The sequence below is a fragment of the Cajanus cajan genome, chromosome 10, assembly GCF_000230855.2.
Source record: "Cajanus cajan strain Asha chromosome 10, NIPB_CcT2T_4, whole genome shotgun sequence".
Lineage (NCBI taxonomy): Eukaryota > Viridiplantae > Streptophyta > Magnoliopsida > Fabales > Fabaceae > Cajanus > Cajanus cajan.
Window position 1 is genome coordinate 43,656,253 of NC_138526.1, and position 23,445 is coordinate 43,679,697.

The 23,445-nt window shown below is 33.0% G+C and overlaps 2 protein-coding genes across 3 annotated transcripts; one reads left to right on the top strand and one right to left on the bottom strand.

Moving 5' to 3' along the window:
• Positions 1-1,096: 1,096 nt before the first annotated feature.
• LOC145952919 (uncharacterized) lies at positions 1,097-3,954 on the top strand. 2 transcript variants are annotated; one of them, XR_014430415.1, is made up of 4 exons: positions 1,097-1,610; positions 1,739-1,772; positions 2,206-2,328; positions 2,949-3,952. XR_014430415.1 is itself a non-coding variant. In XM_083066042.1 (3 exons), the coding sequence occupies exons 1-3, from the start codon at positions 1,146-1,148 to the stop codon at positions 2,220-2,222; spliced, it is 516 nt and encodes a 171-aa protein (XP_082922168.1). In that variant the 5' UTR covers positions 1,097-1,145; the 3' UTR covers positions 2,223-3,954. The 2 variants fall into 2 exon arrangements, 1 of the variants encoding a protein (XP_082922168.1); XM_083066042.1 differs by having other exon boundaries at positions 2,206-3,954.
• Positions 3,955-20,415: 16,461 nt separating this feature from the next.
• Positions 20,416-23,430, bottom strand: LOC109806453 (transcription factor MYB4). The gene is made up of 3 exons (XM_020368865.3): positions 22,809-23,430; positions 22,045-22,174; positions 20,416-20,993 (listed from the first exon to the last, which is right to left on the bottom strand). Exons 1-3 carry the CDS (start codon positions 22,939-22,941, stop codon positions 20,591-20,593), a joined length of 666 nt encoding a protein of 221 aa, XP_020224454.1. The 5' UTR covers positions 22,942-23,430; the 3' UTR covers positions 20,416-20,590.
• Between the last annotated feature and the right edge of the window lie 15 nt (positions 23,431-23,445).

Genomic DNA, 23,445 nt, shown 5'->3' on the forward strand with positions numbered 1-23,445 from the left:
TTGAGTTATAATTATTATAATCTTTTGAATTAATATTAGATATCTTTTGATTATAAAAAATAATAAATAAAATTTAAAATCTGTAATAATTTCTTTGATACAAATATTTAATATCAGAATATTTATTATAATTTTAGTTATGATTTTTATACTCTTTTGATTTAATACTAGATTTCTTTTGATTATAATATTTTAATGTATTTAATACTTTTGATTTTTTTTTATTTGAATTATAATTTTTATAATATTTTGATTTATTATGATTTAATTTTTATAATTTAACAATCCAACCCTTAAAAATAATGTTTATTTTTAAGATAAATATTATTTAATTATTTATAAACTTTATTTATTAACATAAATAAACTTTATTTATTAACATAATTATTTAATTATGTTAATAGGATATGAAACTAATTAAAAATTTGATAATAAATTAATATGATTATCCGACACAAGTGAAATTTAAAACAATTTCTTTATTTTAATCTAATTCAATAATAACATGTTTGATTTAAATTAAATTTTAAAAAATTATTTATTTATTTATTTTAAATAAATTAAGCACAAATTAAAAATATAAAAAAATGCTCATAAATATTTATTTTTTATTTTTTAATTACCATGCCTAATCACAATTCACATATCATCATCTCACACTTTGGCAGGATATAGTGGCCCACAGATTCAATAATTCAGTAATAATAATAATAATAATCAGTAATCATTATTTCGTAATTAACAAGCAGGTGAGGCGAGAGAGCGAGGCAGTCCCTCCCTCCGTTACAATTCACTATAGGGGTTTTCCCAAAATCTTAATTAATTAATAATTAATTAATTAATTAATTTTCATTTTCTTATTTTTTAGGTTAGTAGTAAGTAGTTTTGCCGGGAGAAAAGCAAAAAAGAAGGGGGAAAGAGTGAGTGAGTGAGCTAGTGGCGAAACCCGCTCACAATTTGGCATCAAATTTTGAAAACCACCCCACACACACACTTTCACCCTCCAGCGCGCCCTCTCATCAAACTCCAATTTCATTTCTCTCTCTTCTAATCTCAATCACAACGATTCTGTTCCCTTTTCCTCCAATTCTAAGGTTTCTCTCAACGCTAGGGTTCCCAATTCTCTGGTCCCCCCTCCCCCATCCATGGCCACCGAAACCCTAGAAGACTCCAAGCCTCCGCTCCACGACGCCAAATCGCCACCGGCCTCCGAGATTCCGGAGAAGGAGGCTTCCGCGGAGGCCGCTAAATCCGAGGATGATGTCAACGGAGCAAGCAACCGGGAAGTAGAAGAGGAAGACGCCGGCGAGAAGAAAGAGATCGACGAGGACGACGAAGAGGAGAAAGACGACAACGACGATGAGGAAGAAGTGGAAGAGGAGGAGAACGAAGCGGAAGAGAAAGAGAAAGGGAAAGAGAAAGCGAAGGCTAAGGGAAAGGGACGCGGCAAGGAGACTCCGAAGAAGAGTAAAGCATCGGAGAAGAAGGATCCAGTTACGCCGGCGAGTGAGAGGCCAACGAGGGAGAGGAAAACGGTGGAGCGTTACTCTGTGCCCTCGCCGGCCAAGTCTGCGAGATCCTCCGCTAGTAAAGGTTTCACAATTGAGAAGGTACACTTTATATTATTTATTTAATCTAATTACTTAATTGTTTATTTTCTGGGTTCGTGAGGACTGGAGTGGAGTGTTCATGTTTTGAATCGTTTGGATCTGTTTGCTTTTTTTTTTCTTTCTTTCAGGGACGTGGCACGCAGCTAAAGGATATACCAAACGGTGCGCTTAGTTTCTCTTCTCAATTACTCTGCTGTTTCCTTCTTGTTGTTGTAGCCTTTCATCTTTAATGATTTCAACGAGGGTGCTGAGTTTTACTTGTTAATAATTACTTATGGATCAAGTAATTGTGAATGTTGTTTGAGGCTTTCTGTGATTAGGTCTGGAGTTCGAGCAATTGTGTTTTGAAGTGATGCCATGGTTTACTTGTTGTTGATGGTGTTTTTCTCGCTGTTCATTTCCTTTGCACTTTGTTTTTCATGTTTGTTTGTTTGTTGTTTTTTCTTTTTTACAATGATTAGGCTGCTGGGTTCCTGGTTCCTTTGTTTAAATATGTATAACCATTAGGTTTTAGATGCTTGCACCCTCAATGATTATGGATTTTAGTGGTTACTAGTGTGTTACTGAAATTGAAATTTTTGTCTCCTTGATGCAGGATATTACTCTTGCTGACTTAGCCCCCACCCACTTGATTAGGCTTAGGCTTGCTCTCAACTTTTTTGTGTTTTATTATGAAATCCTTAACTCACCAGATTGTGCTTGTAATCTTGCCAAACAGGTATATACCTCCTAGTTCATTTAATGAATTGAATGTGTCATGTGCTTGATTAATGTATGCCTCCTAGTTTCTTAACTACATGTAGCTTTCTATAACATCCTTTTTATTTTCTTTTTTCTCTGCATAATTACATAAGCATATATTTCCAAGAATTTTTGAGAGAGATGTTTAAATTAGATGTTGTAGAGTACATGATATCCATTTGTGGTGGTTATGGTCTAAGGGACATATCTTCACTTGGAAAAAGTGGCAGCATCTTGTTTCTTTCTCAAGATGATATATTCGTGTTATATGGAGAAAAAATGATTGCTTATAAGTCCATCTTTATCGATCCATCAACACCAAAAGGAATTGCTAGTGTGCGCTTGTGATTTGGTGACAATTTTCAAGGACAAAGTTCATGAAATATAATGCCAAAATATCTAACGAAAGCCACATTATGATAGAGTTTTTCTAGATAAACACCATATTGGAAAGTCTAATGAGTGAGCTGCATTGGTAGATTTTGGGAACTTCAAAACAAAATTGTGGCTATAAAAAAGTTCTAAATACATGACTCATGACATTGCACCATCTGTTATGAAATTTCAATGATGTTTCTTTTATCTGTTTTGATGCAGGCTGTGATATTTCCCTGCTGCTATTGTGGCTGCGGTGCTTTAGATCATAGTTGACATGCCAGCGATATCAACTATTGCCATATGCAAAAGCCTAGAAAACTGATTCTAACTTTTTACTGTGTAAGAATCCTTACCTTATTTTTCTTGTTGCGTGATTTCTTCATTTAATTAGGTACCTTCATGGAAACATGCTAACTGGTCCAATAACGCCTGTACTTGGCAATATGTCTATAAAAATAAGCTATAATCTAGTATATAATAATTCTAATAAAGTTGTTAAATATGATAATACTCTAGTATATAATAATTCTAATAATTCTTTCTTTTCTAATTATACAAGTTTAAATAAGGATAAATATTATTTTGAATCTAAGTCATGGGTGTTGGTTCCTCTGCTTATGTGAATCCTGTTGCAATTCATATTTAAATATTTTTTTTTCATTCTAATTAGAAGTTCAACAGTAAGGATAAAAAAGAAGTTTGAATATTGGTTTCTATGTTCTCTTGGACATGATTTTCTTTTAATTAGATCATTATTTTGAATTAATACTTCCCTTGCTTTAATTGTGTAATAAATAGAATTGATAAGGTATTTCTTTGATCTTTAATTTGTTTTTGGGTTGCTAATACTTTGAGTTTTTAAATCTTTTTCAAAAGCTGAATTTGGTGTTTTAATCATAATTTCTAGAAAAAATTTACAAGGCACAATGAAATCTCTTTTGGCATGTCAAATTAATGGTTAAATTAATACTTCCCTATATTGCAGACTCATGAGCAACTACTAAGTTACTATTAAGTCTGATCTTGTACATGTTGAATATGAGAGGAACAGAGGGAATCCAAAAGGTTATGAATTAGAAGAAAATATTTTTTTAATCAAAAGAAACAAAAGTAATTCTCAGATTTTTTTTTAACGGTTACTAAAATTTTTCACAATTAATTAAATATTATTTAGCATCATGTAATAATTTTGGGTAGTCCAATAATTTTATGAATGAAGATTAATAGCCTTTTTTGGTTTAAAATTATAATGTGTTATCCATGGATAATAAGGTGATCAATATTTTAAACAATTCATAGGTTTTGTGTTCATGTACTACTTCCAAGTCCACTTCTATCATACCCACATTAAAATTGACAAACTGAAAACCAAATAATAGTCCACACATGTTAAAATTGTCAACTTGTTCTTTTTTGTTTGTTTATATGTTTAATAAGATTCTCTGATCATGCCTTACAAAGTGTATTAATCTTCATGCTTTTCAATTATAATCGATCAATTGAAGTTTTAAGTAGTTTTTAAAAACTGCTTTAAGAAACCTGACAAGATAGATGCATTCGAGCCAAGTTCTTACTCTATGCTCGTTGTATTTGTTAGCATTCTTTGGGAGTTAAGATACTGTTCTAAAGTCGTTCCCTTACATGAGTTTTTATCTCATTCGCCATGCTAATTACTTTTACTTTGCTGTATTGTTGTTTCTCTAGATATGTATAAACTTGTGGCTTTTCTGACAACAAAATGAACTTCCTTGACTAGACATGTAAATATAACTTCCTTTGGTGTGGAATATAAAATTTTAATGGACAGATTACTGTCTCTTCTTTCTTTCAAGAAAGTAGCAGACAATTTGAATTTTCGTTTCATCCTCAAGGGGTTTTATGTTTTGTCCTGATTCTCTTCTCTTGTTGCTACTTCTGCACTTAGGGTGCTGCCAAATCGTTAATAGAAGATGATTCGTTTTATACTATGAGTTTACTCAAGAAAGGGGCCAATTTGTTTATTTTCTTGTACTTGATTTTGTTATGTTGTTGGACTGCTGTTGGACACTGGCTATCACTTAGAAATTCCAATTCAGTTATGTTTTAATTTATAACTTAGAAATTATTCTTTTTTGTAAGTTAGTTATGACATTATATAAAAGGAAGCTAATACAAGTTCAACAGCATGATGAGCAGATGCAGTATATACTACGCCATCTCAACATTGACCCTTTAAGGCCAACCCCTCCTGCACCGAGTACTACCCCAGATGATCCTGACCATGCTGTTGATGATGCTCTTGATGACATAGCAGAAGACCCTTAATTAAACTTCTTTATTTCACTTGTTTCGGGATATTTTATTGTATTTGACTATTACTTTGTTCAAGTTTAAACGTTTTATGTTATTATTGTGTTTTTAGCATATTATATTGACATACTTATATTTTATTTAGTTTTCACTATAATATAAATCTTCTTCGATAAGATTTTGTCTTTTAGTATGTTCTAGTTTATTATTATAAATTGTGTAATAAATATATTGTTAATTACATATTCATTAACAGGTATAAATTTATAATTAAAAAAGAATTTAAAAATACTGGTATATTTTAGTGACCGAAATAGCGACTGAAATTATTTGTAGCTAATTAAAGTTATTAGCAACTGAAATAGTGATCAAAATAATTGGTGGCTATTTCAAATTTTTAGCGACCGAAATAGCGACCGATTTTATGCGTATCTATTTCAGGTTTTTAGCGACCGAAATAGCGACCGATTTTATTCGTACCTATTTCAGTTTTTTTAGCGACCGAAATAGCGACTGAATTTATCCGTACCTATTTCAGCGACTGAATTTATTCGTACCTATTTCAGTTTTTTAGCGACCGATTTAGCGACTGATTTATAAAATGTTTTTATTAAATAAATACAAAAATTAGCGACGGAAATTGCTACCAAAAAATTCGGTCGCAAAATTGGTCTCAAAAGTTAGGAGACCAAAATTTTAGCGACGGATTTTTATTGGCTAGCGACTGATTTTTCGGTCGCTAAATTGCGACGGAAAAAATTTCGGTCGCTATTTGAAATAGCGACCAGGGTTTTAGCGACGGATTTTTTCGGTCGCTATTTCGGTCGCTGAATGAAATAGCGACTGAATTTACCTAAATAGCGACCGATTTTGGTGGTCGCTAAAACTTGATTTTTTTGTAGTGTTTGAGGAACCGTCCACGTGGAGGGTCCACCAATGCTCTTCGAATTGGCCGTGAGGATGGAGCTCATTCACAAAGTCGGCCAAGCATTGAGCTTTGATCGGTCCTCTCGGTTTGAAGGTGATGTCAAATTGGGATAACTCCACCGACCAAGCCATCATTCTTCCGGCGAGTTCAGGCTTGCCTAGGACCTTAGCGATCGGGAAGTCGGTGTGTACAACTACTCGATGGCTCTGGAAATAATGTCGTAGGCGTCGGGAAGTGTGTACCAAGCCGAGCACCACTTTCTCTATCAACTGGTACCCGGGTCTCGGAATCTTGTAGGAGTCGGCTAACAAAATATATGGGAACTTGGGTTCCTTCTTTCTCTTGTACTAAGACCGAGCTGATCGCCTCCTCGAATATAGCCAAGTATACGAGTAGTGGACTCACAGGATCAGGTCTCGTGAGGATCGGCGGTTTCGCCAGGGTTGTTTTCAATGCTGCAAAGGCTTCTTCGCATGGCTCGTCCCACGAGAAGGCCGAAGCCTTCCGTAGAAGCTTTGTCATCGGGCTAATTTTGTCGGCCAATCGAGGGAGGAATCGGGACAAGGCGACCAACCTTCCTGCCAGTCGTTGCAATTCCTTAAGGTTGCTCGGGCTTCGCATGTCTAACACGGCCTGACATTTGTGTCGGTTTGCTTCTATCCCTCTTGCTGATAGCATAAATCCTAGAAATTTGCCCCCCTTGACCCCAAAGGTGCACTTCTCAGGGTTAAGCCTCATGTTGTGCTTGCGTAGTTCACCGAAGATTTCGGCTAGGTCGGCTATGTGATCGGCCAGGGAGTTGGACTTGACCACCATATCGTCCACATAGATCTCAATGTTTTGGCCAATTTGGCCCTGGAACACTTTGTCCATTAACCTCTGATAGGTCGCTCCGATGTTTTTCAGTCCGAATGGCATGACTTTGTAGCAAAAGTTGGCGCTCTCGATGATAAACGCCGTCTTCTCCTTGTCGACCGGGTGCATTTTTATCTGGTTGTAGCCAGAATATGCATCGAGGAAGCTGAATACGGAGTGCCCGGATGCCTCGTCGACGAGTCGGTCTATGCAGGGGAGAGGATAGGCGTCTTTGGGCCCGGCTTTGTTGAGGTCGGTGTAGTCGGTACACATTCTCCACTTCCCATTCGCCTTTTTGACCTACACCACATTGGCCAACCAAGTGGTGTAGGTGACCTCTCTGATGAATTTCGCTTGCAACAGTTTCTGCACCTCGGCATTGGCGGTCTTTCTCTTCTCGTCTCCCATCTTCCTCTTCTTTTGTGCAACTGGTCGGGCGTCACGACATACGGCCAGTCGGTGACACAAGAATTTGGGATCTATTCCCGGCATGTCCGACGCTGTCCATGCGAAGAGGTCTTTGTTGTCTCGAACCACTCGTTTGACCCGGTTTGAGTCGACCTCGCCCAACTGAGATCCCACGTGTGTTACTTGTTCGGGTGCTCGGCCTAACTGAAAAAGGAATAAGATCCTCCGCGAGATCGATCCTCTCTTCCTCACCTATCCGAGGGTCGAGGTCAATGCTATCTGTCATTGGCTGCCTTACTACGTTCACACCTTTCGTCTTCGGGGGGTCGGTAATTGGCTGTACCTTTAGGCTAGAGAGGTAACATTCTCTTGCCGTCTTTTGGTCGGCGTGCACGGTTATCACCTGTCCATCTCTCGATGGGAACTTCATGCACAAGTGAGGGGTCGAGACGATGGCTCCTAGCGCATTAATGGAGGGTCAGCCCAGTAGGATGTTGTACGACGTGTTCGCATGCACCACGATGTAGTGGATTTTGATCTCTCGCGAGAACTTCTGGTCGAAGCCGAAACAAGTGTACAGGTCAATGCATCCTCTCGTCATCACTCTTTCGCCTGAGAATCCTACTAATGGCTCGTGATACGGTTCTAGGCTCTCCTCCGGGATCCCCAGCTGCACAAAGGTATTCCAATACAAAATGTCGGCCGAGCTCCCCTGATCAACCAAGGTTTTCTTTACAATGCAGTTATGCATTTCGACCGAAATCACCATGAGGTCGTCCTGAACGGGATCGACACCCCGAAAGTCTCGATTGGAGAAGGTTATTGGCGGCATCCTCGGCGTACTCAGCTGATTCACACTATTCACTGATCGCACTGCTCGGAGGTGCCTCTTCGTTGCGGACGATGTGGAACCTCCCCCAGCAAAGCCTCCAGCTATTGTGTTTATTATCTTTCTCGGCCGGTCGTTGTCTTCTCGAGAATGCCGTGAGTGGTCTCTCCTTTCAGTTGACCGGGACCGGTGGCATCAGTTTCTCGGGGGTGGTGCTTCCCGAGAGTGATGGTCTCTCTCCCTTGGTTGCTGGGTAACGAAGCTCCTGAGGTGACCTTGCTTGATAAGGTCCTCAAGCTTGCCTTTTAGCGCTAAACATTCTTCTGTCGAGTGCCCCCTATTTTGGTGGAATCGGCACGTCTTAGCTTTGTTGGCTCTGGGGGGTGTGTTCGCCCGTTTCGGCATCACCAGAATCTCTGATGCGAGGGCCTGCTCCATCACCTTAGCCCTACTCGCATTGAGGGGAGTATACGCTGTGTAGCGTGGTCCTCGTGGGGGGCGAGCATTTGAAGGCTCGACATTCGTCCTTATCGTCGGCTCTCGGCTGGATTCCTTTCGACCGTAGTTCTCCTCGGCCCTAGCTTGATTTCGGGTTTCGGCCAGCTCTTCCATTTGCATATACTTTTCAGCTCGGTGTCAGAGATCATTCATGTCAACGGGTGGCTTCTTGCACAAGCTATTTACAAATGGCCCCGGCCTGAGGGTAGTGCTCAATCAGTCCAACGCTACAACGGGGTTAAGATCGCCAATCTCCATGGCAATCTTGTTGAATCGGTCCATGAAACTTCTCAAACTTTCCTTCTTTTCTTGACGGACCCCCGCTAAAGCTAACGAGGTCGTCTTGTACGGCTTGCTCGTCGCGAATTGAAGAGTGAATTGAGATGACAACTCATTGAACGAGTCGATGGAAGAGCTCGACAATCTCGTGAACCAACTCAGGGCCCTTTATTTCAGCGACGTGGGAAATATTCAGCACAAAGTCGAGTCATCTTGAGTGGAGAGGGTCGCCTGTGTCAAGAAGATGTTCAGGTGTTCATCGGGATCGGTAGATCCGTCATACTTTTCGATTGGAAGATTCTTCCAATGATCCAACAGGGTTGCTTCCATTATCCTTCGTGAAAAAGGATGCCTTAAGGAGTGAACGCTGGTATCGGCTTGTTACCTATCAGAGAGGTAACTGGTGTTCGGGTCATATGGTCCGTTGGGGCATGGTATGCCGACTCCTCTTGGAGAGTGGGAGTTGATGGCACGTAAGTTTGGTTCAGGCTCCGGAGCTCGGCATTTTGCCGACGCAGCTCGGCCAGCTCTCGGGCATCGACTTCTCTCTGTCTTCAGATGGCCGCCATTTCCTCACGCAATACGCGCAAGTCATCTTGGAGGTCGGGCTGAGCTCGGTCAATATTCGGCTAGACCTCTTGTATCACGGGTTCCGGTTGTGTCTGAGGCATTCCATATGGATAACGTTCTTGGTTGTTCATGGCGAGATTGTTTTCGAGGTTAGGGATCGGTTGGGTTGTTGTTGATTGTCCTTTGCGTGTTACCACCATGTCTCGGTCTCAGTTGTAGAGTTCTAAGGGGCTGAAAATGTCTCCTCGGCCCCACGGTGGGCGCCAAATGTTCCTGTGTTAGGATACACACTTCACTTTTCCTTGTTGTAGTGGGTCAGATCCTGGGTCTCGGTCTTCTCGCTCCTATCCGGGTAGTCTGATGTGAGGGGGGTGTGCCTGCAAAGACACTCCAACGCTCAAGTAAGTACTCGGCGTAATAAATGCGGTAGTTGAAAGTTAGTTACATACCTCGTTGGGGTCCTATTTATAGTGGTTCTTGTTGGGCCGTGATTAGGGATTGGGCCCCAGAAAATTAGGGGGTTAATTCGACGCATTATGTTAATTAAGCTCTTCGTAATCATCCTGTCGTAGGGTTGAAACTTGGCCGAGCACACCGACGCGTTCCGTTCAATTTGCGAGTAGTCGGTGGGCTCGGGTATTATGATCATCCTCGGACTCGGGTATTCGGCTGGGTCATCCACGGACTCGGGTGTTCGGCCTGGTCGGCTACCATTCGGTATAGTAACTAATTATATGTGTGTATAATTTATTATTTTAACAGATTATATACATACATAATCAATTATGATAAACTTGAGATATAATTTTTTTTTATTTTTAATTAAAAATAAAATTATACTAATAAATATTAAATAAAATAATAGTAATAATAATAATTTATTGATTTTAAATTAAATAATTTCTTAAAATTAATTTGTATTCTTTCATATTTCTTTTTTTTATTAAGTCATGTTATGTTGTGTTGACTTGATTTCTTACCTACTTTCTTTTTCTTTATTTTCTCTTCTCTTTCTATTTTTCTCTGCTGCTTTTGTTTCTACTAAAAGACAGGATTAAGGGTGGTATGCCCGTGATTGTTCATCTCGTTATCCATCCTTCCTGGCAATTCAGAAGCAATTGCTAACCCATCTGCACAATTGATGATGGATATCAAACTCAAGCTCAACACACCACACACAAATAGTTTGTACTGAAAAACCAAAGTCGCGACACATGCCGCCCAATAATTTCTTTAGAAATATCATAGTTCTACCATCATTGTTTTCTCGATCTGTCTCTTTCCTTTTCATGCTCTCTTAATTAGGCAACCAATAATTTTGTGTCCAGGGTTTTGGTCTCTTTTTTTAAAAAAAAATTTATTAGTCAAATAGAGTTTTTTTTTTTCCTTTTTCTTTTGACACCATTTGTCAATCAAGTTATAATAAGTGGTTCTTGTTGCTACATCGAAGCAAACTCAATCCATTAAATCCTTGCCAGATAAATAAAATTCAATCCATTAAATAGTTTTAATATTCTTTTAAATTTGTGCTTCAATTCTAAAGTATGGATATATACTTATATGGATCTTTATATTTGTCTAACAATATATAGAGTATGTGATACAATATTCTCAGAAATGAATATTACATGATATCAAATTCTAGTTAAAGTATTCAAATAGAAATGTTACATTTATGTTATATATGAATAAGAAGAATACACAAGTGATAATTTTATTGAATAAGCAAACAGGAGAACCTGAAATCCTATAATACTAAAGGACATTGAAGCAATCATCCGGATTTTATAATATCAGATAATAAAAATTCATTTTCAATATGATTTTAAGATAAGCAATCCATATATGCTAAAACTATCGAGAGTATTTTTTAGGAGAGTATTTTGTTTTTTGACGGGAATTTTTTAAGGATTTTTAAATTTTTTTTTATCTAAATAAATTTTATTTATTATATTTATTTATAAATTAAAATTTAATATTTTTAAGATAAATTATCAATAATTAAAAATAATCTTTGTCATAATATAAACTTTATCTTAAATAGAAAATATAACTAATACATTTAAAAATACCTATTTATGCAAATTTTAAATATAATATATGTATATATATATATATATATATATTTAAATATAATATTTATTTTTATATAATTTAGTTTTATATAATAATTACAAAAATTTAGTCTGCAAAGTACTAGTTATTATAAAAGTTAATAAATATATTATACATAATAATATGATATTAATTAATAAGAGAGACGGTGAACCAATACGTACCAACTTGTTTTTGGTAGAAATTTGTGTTGAGAATATAAGAATAGAATTTAAAAATCTTGAAACAAGTAACTTCTCACAAAAATTCTAATAAATAAGATTTTTATTCGCAGAACAAATAAATTTAATGTTGTTGTGAATTCTTTACCAGTATAATACATTTATCACATATAATTTGAGAAAATAGTATGAAACAAATAAATTCACCAAACTTAGCATATATAGTAATTTTTTTTATTTCCTTTTCGATATAACAACATTGTGCATAAACAAATATTTATATTTTGATACTCATCAGACATATTACGTTGTTTTTACTCATTAATTATATAAAATGACATGTATATTTTTAGTTTTTATCGGGATATGATTTTTTTATTTGAGATTTATAGACTTAAATAAGTATACCTTATAATATTTTTTTTATTTTTTTTAACCATATGTTTTAAGATTTTAATTTATAAAGTTAAACAGATACATAAAACATAGATAACAAAGATAAGAACAAGCCATTCAAAGTAGGAGTTATCGAAAGAAGAAAGATGGAGAGATATAGAACAATGCAATTAATAAAAGATGTTATAGAAAGAACAAAATGTCATAAACAAAAGAAAGAGTCATAGGTGGGATAAAAAGTTATAGAAGATAGAAGAAATTCGGGAAAGAATAACTACACTTAAGATAGTGAATTACATAAACAATTTTTCGACAGCCATTGTGTCGGCCTGAACGATGTTTTTGAGTGTTATATTTATCTAATCACAACTAAAAAAATTGTTAAGAACTTAGGCACCCTTATTTACAGATTTCCTAACTAACAGTCAGAATCTAAGGTCCCCGTACATGTGTACAATCTGTCTAATGATTCCTAGAGTTTGACATGTGTTCTCCAGGTAATTATTTATCAAAATTGGTATGTAATTTCTTCTCATAATTGTTGTAAATTGCTTCTTCGATGTAACCGTCGTATTTTTTGATCAAATAAAATACCTCTATATTTATCTTCTTCTTCTTTTTTAATGGATATGTCTGTCAATTATTGCTGAAATTTGTTTTTTTGAGACGTTGTCTATGCCTAAATATTTTTGTTCCAGTCAAGAATTGGTGGTCTCGTCGCTGGTGGAACATTAATATACAACTCTCTTCTATGTTCTCTTGAATGAATGTGTATCCTTCAGGGTTCCTTTCTTGCCCTATTTAACCTAAATTTTTTTACCTATATCTTATCTATGTGCATGTTCATCATATTTTTGATATCTTTTTGTTCCATATTTTGCGGTATGAGTTTTGTCGGTTTGCCCCTCAACGTTTGATATGTCGCATCTTTCATGTCATTCCCCTTTCAAAAAATAAGTCACTTGATTTCTTTTGTTCCTTCGCGTTTATCTCAAAGTTACGTATTGTTGTGTTGGCTTATATAAACTCGATCACCTAGCAATGAATTATATGAGCTTGACTACCGACCCTATAAATTGACATATCTGAACCCGACACCTAGATACCTGTTTAGCAGACTTCAAAAGATCAGGTCCGGCCTAGGCAAGGAGGTTACAATTTCCAACTGATATAGAATCTTCCTTTCGATATTATCGAACTAATATTCTTCCTTTATAACTTTTATTAAGTATTTACCAAATACTTGGCCAAAATTTGCCTTCATTTCAGATCGAAGATGATTTGATAAAAAGGTTCAGTATTGTGCCTTTAAAATCTTTATTTTGAAAGGGCATTATATAATAAAACAATTAATTTATCGAAATCTATCTTATGACAAAAATAATCAAAAATGCCTGTAACATTAATGGAGAGGTTATTTATAAATTAGGAATTTAGATATATTTTTAATCCATTAAATTTAAGATAAATTTTTTTATCTTTTAAATTTTAAAACGGTTTTTTTTGTCCTTATGATTTTAACAAAATTTTATTTTATTCTCTTGGAGTACTAATAACATAATTAAAAGTAAAATTTTGAGACAAATATACATTAGATGTTTTCGCTAACAAAAATACTAATATGTAAATTTGGTGTGACATATTTGGTAATAGGTGATTTTTATTGGATAGATTTAGTTAATGATATTTGAGCGGATGGATTAAAATAATATTTATTTTCAAAATTATGAGTTAAAAAAATTAATTTTAAATTTGAAAGAATAATTTTTTTAAAAGAAGTATTTGTCATTAATTATGGTTAGTTTTCTATGTATTTCTCTTCATCGAGACCCATAGAAAAGGGAATGATCCATGCATGCCGCATGCTTCATGCTTGGGAGGGGGGATTTACAATTATTAATGCACTTTTTTTTTGTTTGTTTTCAACAGAAATAGTATGGATGGCTCTTAGTTGCTTTATCACAATCTATTTGGGAGATTTTTGTTTATGGATCTTTTTTATTTGAACTAACACAGTTTTCAATTTAAATGTGTAAAGTAGTGTATCCTACATATTTCTCAATTATGATCACCAACAAATTTCACAACTATAAAGATTAAACCATTTTGTATGCGTAAGACAACCAGTTTCAATTATGTACGTTCTTAGAATGCAACAAGTTTTTCAAGAATTAATCTCATACACATAAAATATAAGTGACTATATTGAAATAAACAAGCTAAACTAGTCAAGGTCCAATTTTATGTGATTTAGCATGCAAAGATTTCTATATGCTCTTCAATGACTACCACAAAACATGATTTATGCATATAGACACTTAAGTAAATCAAATGAACAGTGTGTATATTAAGTACAATAACCATATCCTTGACTTCAAATAGTACATGAATTATAGGGCATAGGATTCTATGAAGAAATTAACAAAGATACTAAACTATGCTAAACTTAGCTATTCTAAAACTAAGCTAAGAAAGAAAAGAACAACGCCAAGAAATCATACTCAATAGTGCACAGGAGCCATGAATGTAGGCAATGGGTGCGTGTGAGTGTGTAAGTTGAATTTTTAACCCTTACAAATGAGTCTAACTTGTTTATTTATAGAAAGTAGGGGAGAGCAATTATTTTACACTACTTCAACATGGGATACATAACGAATCCGCACTATGCGACGTGGGTAACCACTCTCAACTACTGTTAACTTCTCGATTTCTTAATACATTATCGGATGATTTCTTTGAGGTTTGTAGTCATTATATCAAATCTTCCTCTGTTTTGAATGTTACTTCGTTTCTGAACCCCTCTTTATTTCCTTAGTCTTCTTTGATTTTGTAAAATTTGAGTACCTTAAAATTTTATCCAAACATATACCCCCTAAAAAATATTTGTCTCGGAATGCATGAGAGCAAATGTTTTTTTTTACAAGTATCTTAATGTACTTTGCCTTTCTCAAGGAACCCTAAATGTGTCACTATTTGTATTCATTAAATGCTTTTGACACAAATCAAATCAAAGTTCTGATTTTTCTATCTTTTTAGTAATATGGTAGTGTCGATCATGCTTTTTTAGGACAGGCAATCATATCTTTGCATTTTGATACGTTTGAATAAAATTTAAAATTTTGGATTTCAAACGTGGGGCCAATCTAGTTGAGGCCCATTTATGCCCTTACTTAAGCATTTTATTCACTACAAGAAAAATGATAAATTGCGACGGTTATCTAGAAACCATCGTCGCTTTGATATTGCGATCCTTCATATGACAATTTTTCAAAACCGTCGCAAAATTATTTAACATTGCGACAGTTTATCGTAAACCGTCGCAAAATTTGTTTAACATTGCGACGGTTTATGATAAATCGTTGCAAAATTGTTCAACATTGCGACGATTTATTGTAAACCATCGCAAAATTTGTTTAACATTACGATAATTAATCATAAACTGTTGCAAAATTTTTTTAACATTCCGACAATTAGTCATAAACCGTCGCAAAATTTTCAGCATTGCGACGGTTTACTATAAACCGTTGCAATCTACAAGACAATTTTTTTTATTAGAATTTAAAAGTTTTTTTTTTTTGAAGTATTATGTATATTATCTTAATGAACTTATATTTTATTAACAATTTTATATATACTTCCTTTAACATGAGGTACACGATTTTTTTTTCTTTATATAATTTCAAAATCGTGACTAGAATATAAATTTATCTTTCAACAAACTTATGAATTTATCTTGTATGTAAGATGTGTTAGAGTATATAAATAAATATAATTATTATTTTATAACTTAATTTTTGAGTTATCAGATCACATATTATTGAATAATTTACAATGTTAAATTTTATAAATTTTATTTTAAATGTCCATCTTTTTAACACTATTAAAAATATAAAAATAAACATGTTAAATTTTATAAAAATCCAGTTTAATTTATTTATGATATAAATATGTTTTTAATATCTAATATATATTTTTTAGATGATAATTTATTTTAATTTATATCATATAATAACAATTCTAAATGGAACATAAATCTTCTGATTTTTCTTATTTTGATTTTTTTAATCAATATATACAATTTTACTATTTTGATTTTTTCAATCAACATATACAATAAATAAAAAACACAAAAGATAAACATGCATGGTACAAATTTTATTTTATCAAAAAATTATTTATTTTAATATATTACATTATATATGTGAATATTAAGACATATATATATATATACATATATATATTATAATTAAACTTTTTAAAAAATTAATTCATTATTAAGAAATTTTTTGTATCACATGAGAATTAATTTCTTTCAAAAATTTGACAGATATCAAATAAATAAACATTTTTTCTGAATCTATATTTTTATTTTATTATAATATAATTTTTATTTTTTAAAATATATTATTTTTTTAGATAAAAAATTATGTATATGTCAAATAGTAGTGGGGGCAAGTGCCCCACTATTCCAAACGTGCATCCGTCCCTATATATATATATATATATATATATATATATATATATATATATATATATATATATATATATATATATATAGGAGGGTTCAAACGACACCGGTGTAACTTTTAGTAAGTGTTACACCACTCAATAACTTTATATTAAATGTGAATTTTGAAAATCCAACCGTTAGATTGAATGTTCATATCTCTTAGATCATATATGTCAAATTTTATATTAATCTAAGATGATTTGATACTTCATTCTCATAAAATAAAATTGACGTAATATACATTTCAAAATATACTAAAATATGAACGTTTTGATTACCTTTAAGTTGTTGTTCACTTTTAATAAAATTTGACATGTATGATCTAAGAGATATGAACTTTCAATCTAACGGTTAGATTTTCAAAATTCACATTTAATATAAAGTTATTAAGCGGTGTAACACTTAGTAAAATCTTTTTGATAATTTATTATATGATCTTAATATTTTTGTATAACTAATATCTGGTTTTAAATTTGATATGAGAATATTATATATAATTAGATAAGATTTTAAGTTAGTATTTTATTAATAGTTGATAATTAGAAAATAAAACAAGGATAAATATTTTTTTTTTAATTTTATATGCTTGATTTAAGGTAAATAAATATATTAAATTAATTAATAATTTATTTAAAATATTAAAATTTAATTTATAAGTATGTAATAAATAAATATTTATAATTTTATAAATTATATTATCATTATAAATTATAAAATTAAATAATTTAAATTATAATTTTAAATAGAAATAAGTATATGTTAATTATAAAAGTAAGTACATATAAATAAAGAATAACTAAATATATTATTATTATTATTATTATTTATTATTATTCGTAATATAAAATTCTTAGATATTATTATTATAGTACAAATATGAGATTGTATATTTGAGGATGACTTAAATGAATTAATTTGTACAAGTTATACTGACAACATACATATACATTTCGGTAGCTTACTCATCAGAACTTCACAGTTAAGCGTGTTTGACCTGGAGTAGTACAGGGATGGGTGACCTTCTGGAAAGTCTCCCAGAAATTGCACAAGTAAGGATAAAACATGCTAAACAGTAAAATATTGTGAAATAGAACCCTTGAAAGATCAAATATGAGGATTGTTACATTAATAAATTTATTAAAATTAAAAAAAAATTATAATTTCCGACGGGTAAAAAAAGGGTCGTAATATTAATTTAGAGGCAGTTGGTGCGACAGTTGATGAAAGGGTCACAATGTTAATATAGAGGCAGTTGGTGCGACAGTTGATGAAAGGGTCGCAATTCCAATTTTGCGACGGTTTGTGCAACGGTTTTGATAACCGTCGCAAAATTGCCTGGTGACGGACAATTCTGCGACGGTTCCCAAACCATCGCAATGTTGTCTTTGCGGCAGTTCTAACCGTCGCAATGTAGGCCATATAACCGTCGCAAAATCGTCATTTTCTTGTAGTGATTGTTTCGAATTTTCACCTTTACTACCTTAGTAAAAATTTTCTCTTCTTCATCTTTAACCTCTATGCTTTCTTCTTCTGCATCCATGACTACTTCAGCAACTTCTACTTCAGCTACTCCAGCCCCTGTTTATGCTTTTTCTGCACCAAGTCTTCCACTTTTGATGGAGAATGTTGCTAATTCAACTCTAGAGGGAGGAAGTGATCCTTTCGTTCCTATCCCTGGAATGGAGGAGGCTAGTCGTAAGATTTATCACTCTTAGGTACTCATTCCCTTCTCTACTCAAGATGGTTCTTCTCATGCTTTCCTAGGTCCTTTCTCGGGTTAGAATAAAAAGAGATATGCCAATGATTTACTCTCTAAGGATGATGCTACCTTGCCTTTCGTTTATTCTCCTAAGATAGATTTATCTCTTTTTTTTTATACCACTAAAATCTTTAGAGCTTTTCCCCCCTGTTAAGGATAGACACATTTAGTGACTTGAGCATCTTAAGAGTTTTATGAAGTCAATATGGCATGACGCAAGTATTTTTTGACTTTGTCCATGTAGCAAAGTTTGATTTGCATGTTTTTTATCCTCAGATGTTATTATCTTCTATTTTCTTTTGGAACAGGGAAACTCGAGCTTTCGAATTTCTTTGTGGGTTTGTATGCTCGACTCTGGTGGATATTGTTGCTATTACAGATCTAAAGCCTATAGGGTATAGGTATCATCTTGAGGCATTTGAGGAGGAGATCTTGCTTATGGATACTTCATCATATGGGACAAAAAGACATATTTGGCTTCTATCAATGCTCATCATGGCAAGGAGGGTGACCCTATTACTGAGTCTGAGAATATAGTCTTTCTTTTATATTGGTTGTCTGCCTATGTTTTTTGCACCCATTTTCTTTAAGTATCGAAGTATTACTATGTTCTTGTCCAGTCTTTGCATTTTAGAAGAAGGTTTGTTTAAGTAAGTTGTTATTGGCCTCTTTATACACTTGTCTTGATGAGGCTTTAAAGAGTTTGTTTCGAGAGAATGACTTTCGAAACCTTTCTGGACCCCTTTGGTTGTTACAATTATGGCTTAATATTATTTTTGAGAGGAGACTTAAGTTTGTTCCTCTTTAATCTTCCATCTCATACTCACTCGAAAGGGTAAGATTGGCTGCATTAACCCCTAAAAAGAGGTCTATCAAAAATTTTGGTCGATACGTACAAGCTATTCTCAACTTATTTGAAGAGTTTTCAGGTAACCTAACCCCCTTTTAGGTAACCACTCTCAACTACTATTAACCTTTCACAACTTCCCTCTCAATTTCTTAATACATTATCGAATGATTTTTACGAGGTCTTTGGTCATTATATCAAACCTTCATCTATTTTGAACATTACTTCGTTTCTGAACCTGTCTTCATTTTCTTAGTCTTCTTTGATTTTGTAAATTCGAGTAGCTTAAAATTTTACCCAAACAAATCTATAAGAATTTATAGAAATATGCTATCAAATTTTCTAGCAAAAGGCGATGATGTGTTTAGCCTGAGTCTAACTAGTAACTTATTGAATTTAGATATATGTTTTGGTTCTATAGTAGATTATTCCAAAATTAGTAAGGACTCCTTTACTCGCTTCAATTGATTTATTAAATTTGTCTATATGTTGCTGTAAAAAAGCTATTGATCGTAGGTAAATTATATTTTATTCCATGTAATTAAATTGCATTTTATCCTAACTTACGTTTTATATTCTTTATGTACCACTCGCTATATTTTCCATAAAAAGAAATGGGTTAAAGTGAAAAATGTTGGAAATATAATTAAATTTGTCGGTAATAGAAGTGTTTCATATATATATATATATATATATATATATATATATATATATATATATATATATATATATATTATCGAAACTAAAGGAACTTCAAATCAACTGTAAGATAGTAAATAAAATTTCTAGACACACATATACAACTTTTTTTTGGGGTTATTAATTTAGTTTTTACTTGGTTGTTTTTGTCAATTTTTTTGACTAAATTTTGAGTCATTATAGTTTTTCACAAAGGGATAAAAGTAGCATGTAGATAGTCCAAAACTTGAATCATGTTATCCTCATTATAATTTTTATTCATAAAAAATAATGACTACTATAGTTTTGTGAAAAATAAAATGTTCTAATTTATATGGTAAACAACTCTCGAGCAATTTTTTTTCATATTCTTAACTTGCACATAATTATTTTTTAATACACATTTATAAGTTAAGAAAAATATAAGTCTTTTTGTTACTATATAATGAGTATAAAATATTTATCAATTTTGATGATAATTAAATTTTAAAAAAACCAGTCACGTCTTTTTTATCCATAGTATTCAAACATAAGATATTGGTAGGTTAAAGAAGTATTTGAAAGTAATCACATATTGCTACTCTTTATTATCTTATTCCGTCACGAAATATATTGTTTACATCACATACAACATTTTAATTGGCATAAAGTTACTTAAGCATTCAAAATACATACATATACAGAGGCACGCTCGAGTAGCAACAATAGAAGTTTCCAATTAATCCCCGGAAACATGCGATCAGCTGAATAAACCCTCACACTCATACAATTCGTTTTGGCTCCAAAGTTCAACGTCATACTCAGGTGGAACATAGGAATTGTCAACTAAATAAGGCTCTGTCCAGAAATCTGCACACACTGCAGACTCCGTATAAGCGTCCACAGAGAAAAAATAATCATCATCGATTTCTGGAACCCAATTTTCACGGTTTGTTGCGGCTGCAGCAGCAGCAGCATCTGTTGTATAGGAATCACTGTGGTTCTCTAACACTGTCTCCATTGACTTGGGTAATTTTTCTTTTGCAGTTTCACGTTTAGCTTCTGATGACTTTTTTTCAATACGTTTCTTAAGGGCTGTGTGCCAATGATTCTTTATCTCATTATCAGTCCTTCCGGGCAATTCAGCAGCAATTGCTGACCATCTGAACGTACAATTGATGGATATCAAACCAACCTCAACACACACCACACAATATTCCGTACTCTCTTAATATTCTTTTAAATCTGCACAACTTCAATCAATTCTAAAGTCCGGATAATTTTTTTTATATGATATTGATTCATCTTTATATTTGTCTAACAGTAGAGTTTGTGATACAATATATTGTTAGAAATATGATATATATGATATCACACTCTAGTTAAAGTACTAATAAAACAGAAATGTTACATTAATGAATCTTATGTTTGAGTTATAAGGACACGTGTTATAGTTTTATTTACCAATAGGAGAACCTGAAATCCACAAAAACTAAAGGACATCGAACCAATCATCTGGATTTACTGTTAGGGTGAAAAAAATAAATTATACAGGCAATTCAATATGATTTTAAGATAGTACCGTATAAAAGTTAACAAATATATTTTACATAATAATATTAGATAGAATTGAATGACGGTGTAATTTTTTTTTTTTTTACATTATTAGCATATTTTAATTAAATTCTTGTGCAACAGATATAAAAAAAAATGGAATAAATTAAAAAGTTTATTTGTATTATAGTATAAGCAATTGTTGGTGTTGCTAGATGTATGGTGTCTGGCTGTCTGCATAGCTTTAAACTGTGATCAAGCTACAATATTATGGCTCTTTTGAATTACTTATGAGTTATGACTAGTATTTTAGTGTAAAATATGCATACGAAGAATGTTTATGTTTATATAAGCTATGTTACGTTGCATTGAAATTTAGGATTCACGACAGATTTGTAATATTTTCTCACTTGAAACTAAGTAGACTTATATACTTGGCTTTGTCCGTGCAAATCATGTCTCAATAGACTCCAACTCTTTTTCCATTCTACTGTTTTGATTTTAAATTACATCACAATGCGATTGCGAATTTGCGGTAAGATGTTTATCAGATTCATGACAATATGCGATTTGCATTTTGCGTGAAAAAAGTGAGCGTTGAGTTGTGGAAACTTTAGAAGAAACAATAGCTCCAATACGGGTGATATATAACATACATACCTATTACCCAGCTTTTCGTGAAGTTTGACAATAGTTTCTTCTTCTTCACGACTAAAATTCCCTCTCTTGACATCGGGTCTTAGATAGTTCAGCCATCTCAGTCTGCAACTTTTCCCACACCTGGCAAGACCTGAAAACCAAACCAAACAAACCTCTCATGGTTAGAGCTAGAACTGAAATCTAAAGACTAAGAATGGTTGAGTAAACTTCTTCACAAACACTCTTAAAAAGAAAAAAAATATGAAGAAAAAAATGAAATAAGTTTCTTCATAAATTAAATATATAAACTAATGTAGAAGTTTTCTCACGTAATTTCTCTAAAAAAAAATTACAAATTAGTTCATGCATAAAATTTTTGTAACTTATGATTATTCAAGAAGCTTGTTTCATTTTTCTATCTTATTTTTTCTCTCTTTAGAAGTATTTTAGTTTAAGTGTGTTTGTATCTTTGTTACATTCAATGTAATGTCAATTCTGAAAAAATTATTAGGTAGTTTACGTAACAAACGTTCATAATTCCGATTACTCACTGCATGACATATATTTAGATTTTTCAATTTATAAGAAATTAAATAGTAACACTAGCTTGATTGTTATATAAAAATTAGTTAAAAATTATATGGTTGAAGATTCAATGATAATTTTTCGTTTCAAAGACACATTATAAGGTATAACTAGAAGATCTATATAAAACGCAATCTGAGATATTGTAAATGTTCTAATTTTCTTCACCCACTGTAAGAAAAAAAATAAAATGAAAGTACCTGCAAACTTGGGGAGTAAGCGCCAATTCCAGTGGCCATACTTAGTGATATAAGCAATCAACTTCCTGTCTTCCTCTGGCGTCCATGCTCCTTTCTTGAGTCCATTTTGGTCACAACAAGGGGTTCTCACCATCTCTGCAGACTGCAGGTATATAATATTATGATATTTGTTTTTATCTTTCAGTGCTGTGGTTGTTGTGCTTCTGTGTTCAAACGTGAGACTGAGAAACAGATGCCGGGGCCGAGGTAGACAAAGACTCGGTTTACTATATTTTCTTCGCTTCTTCTCGCCAGAAAATCTTGAATTATTCTCCTCTTCTATAACATGCGTTCACAACTCCAACGTGTTGCACGTACATAACGTCATAATTCATTAATTCGCAGAAAAAAAATAGATTCTTTCCGACCTTAATTTGAGGGTACACGTAGTCAAGAAAAGATGGATAGAAAAATGTAGTAGTAAGTATAATGGAAATAACAGAAAGAAAGGGATTGGAAAAAGAAATGAGATATAAAAATGAAATCGAAATAAATGTGTGGAAATATCAAACATATCGATATATAATAAGTCATTGTGAATATATTAAATTTGACGTGTTATGATATTATCAATAAAACATTAACATAAAATTTCCAA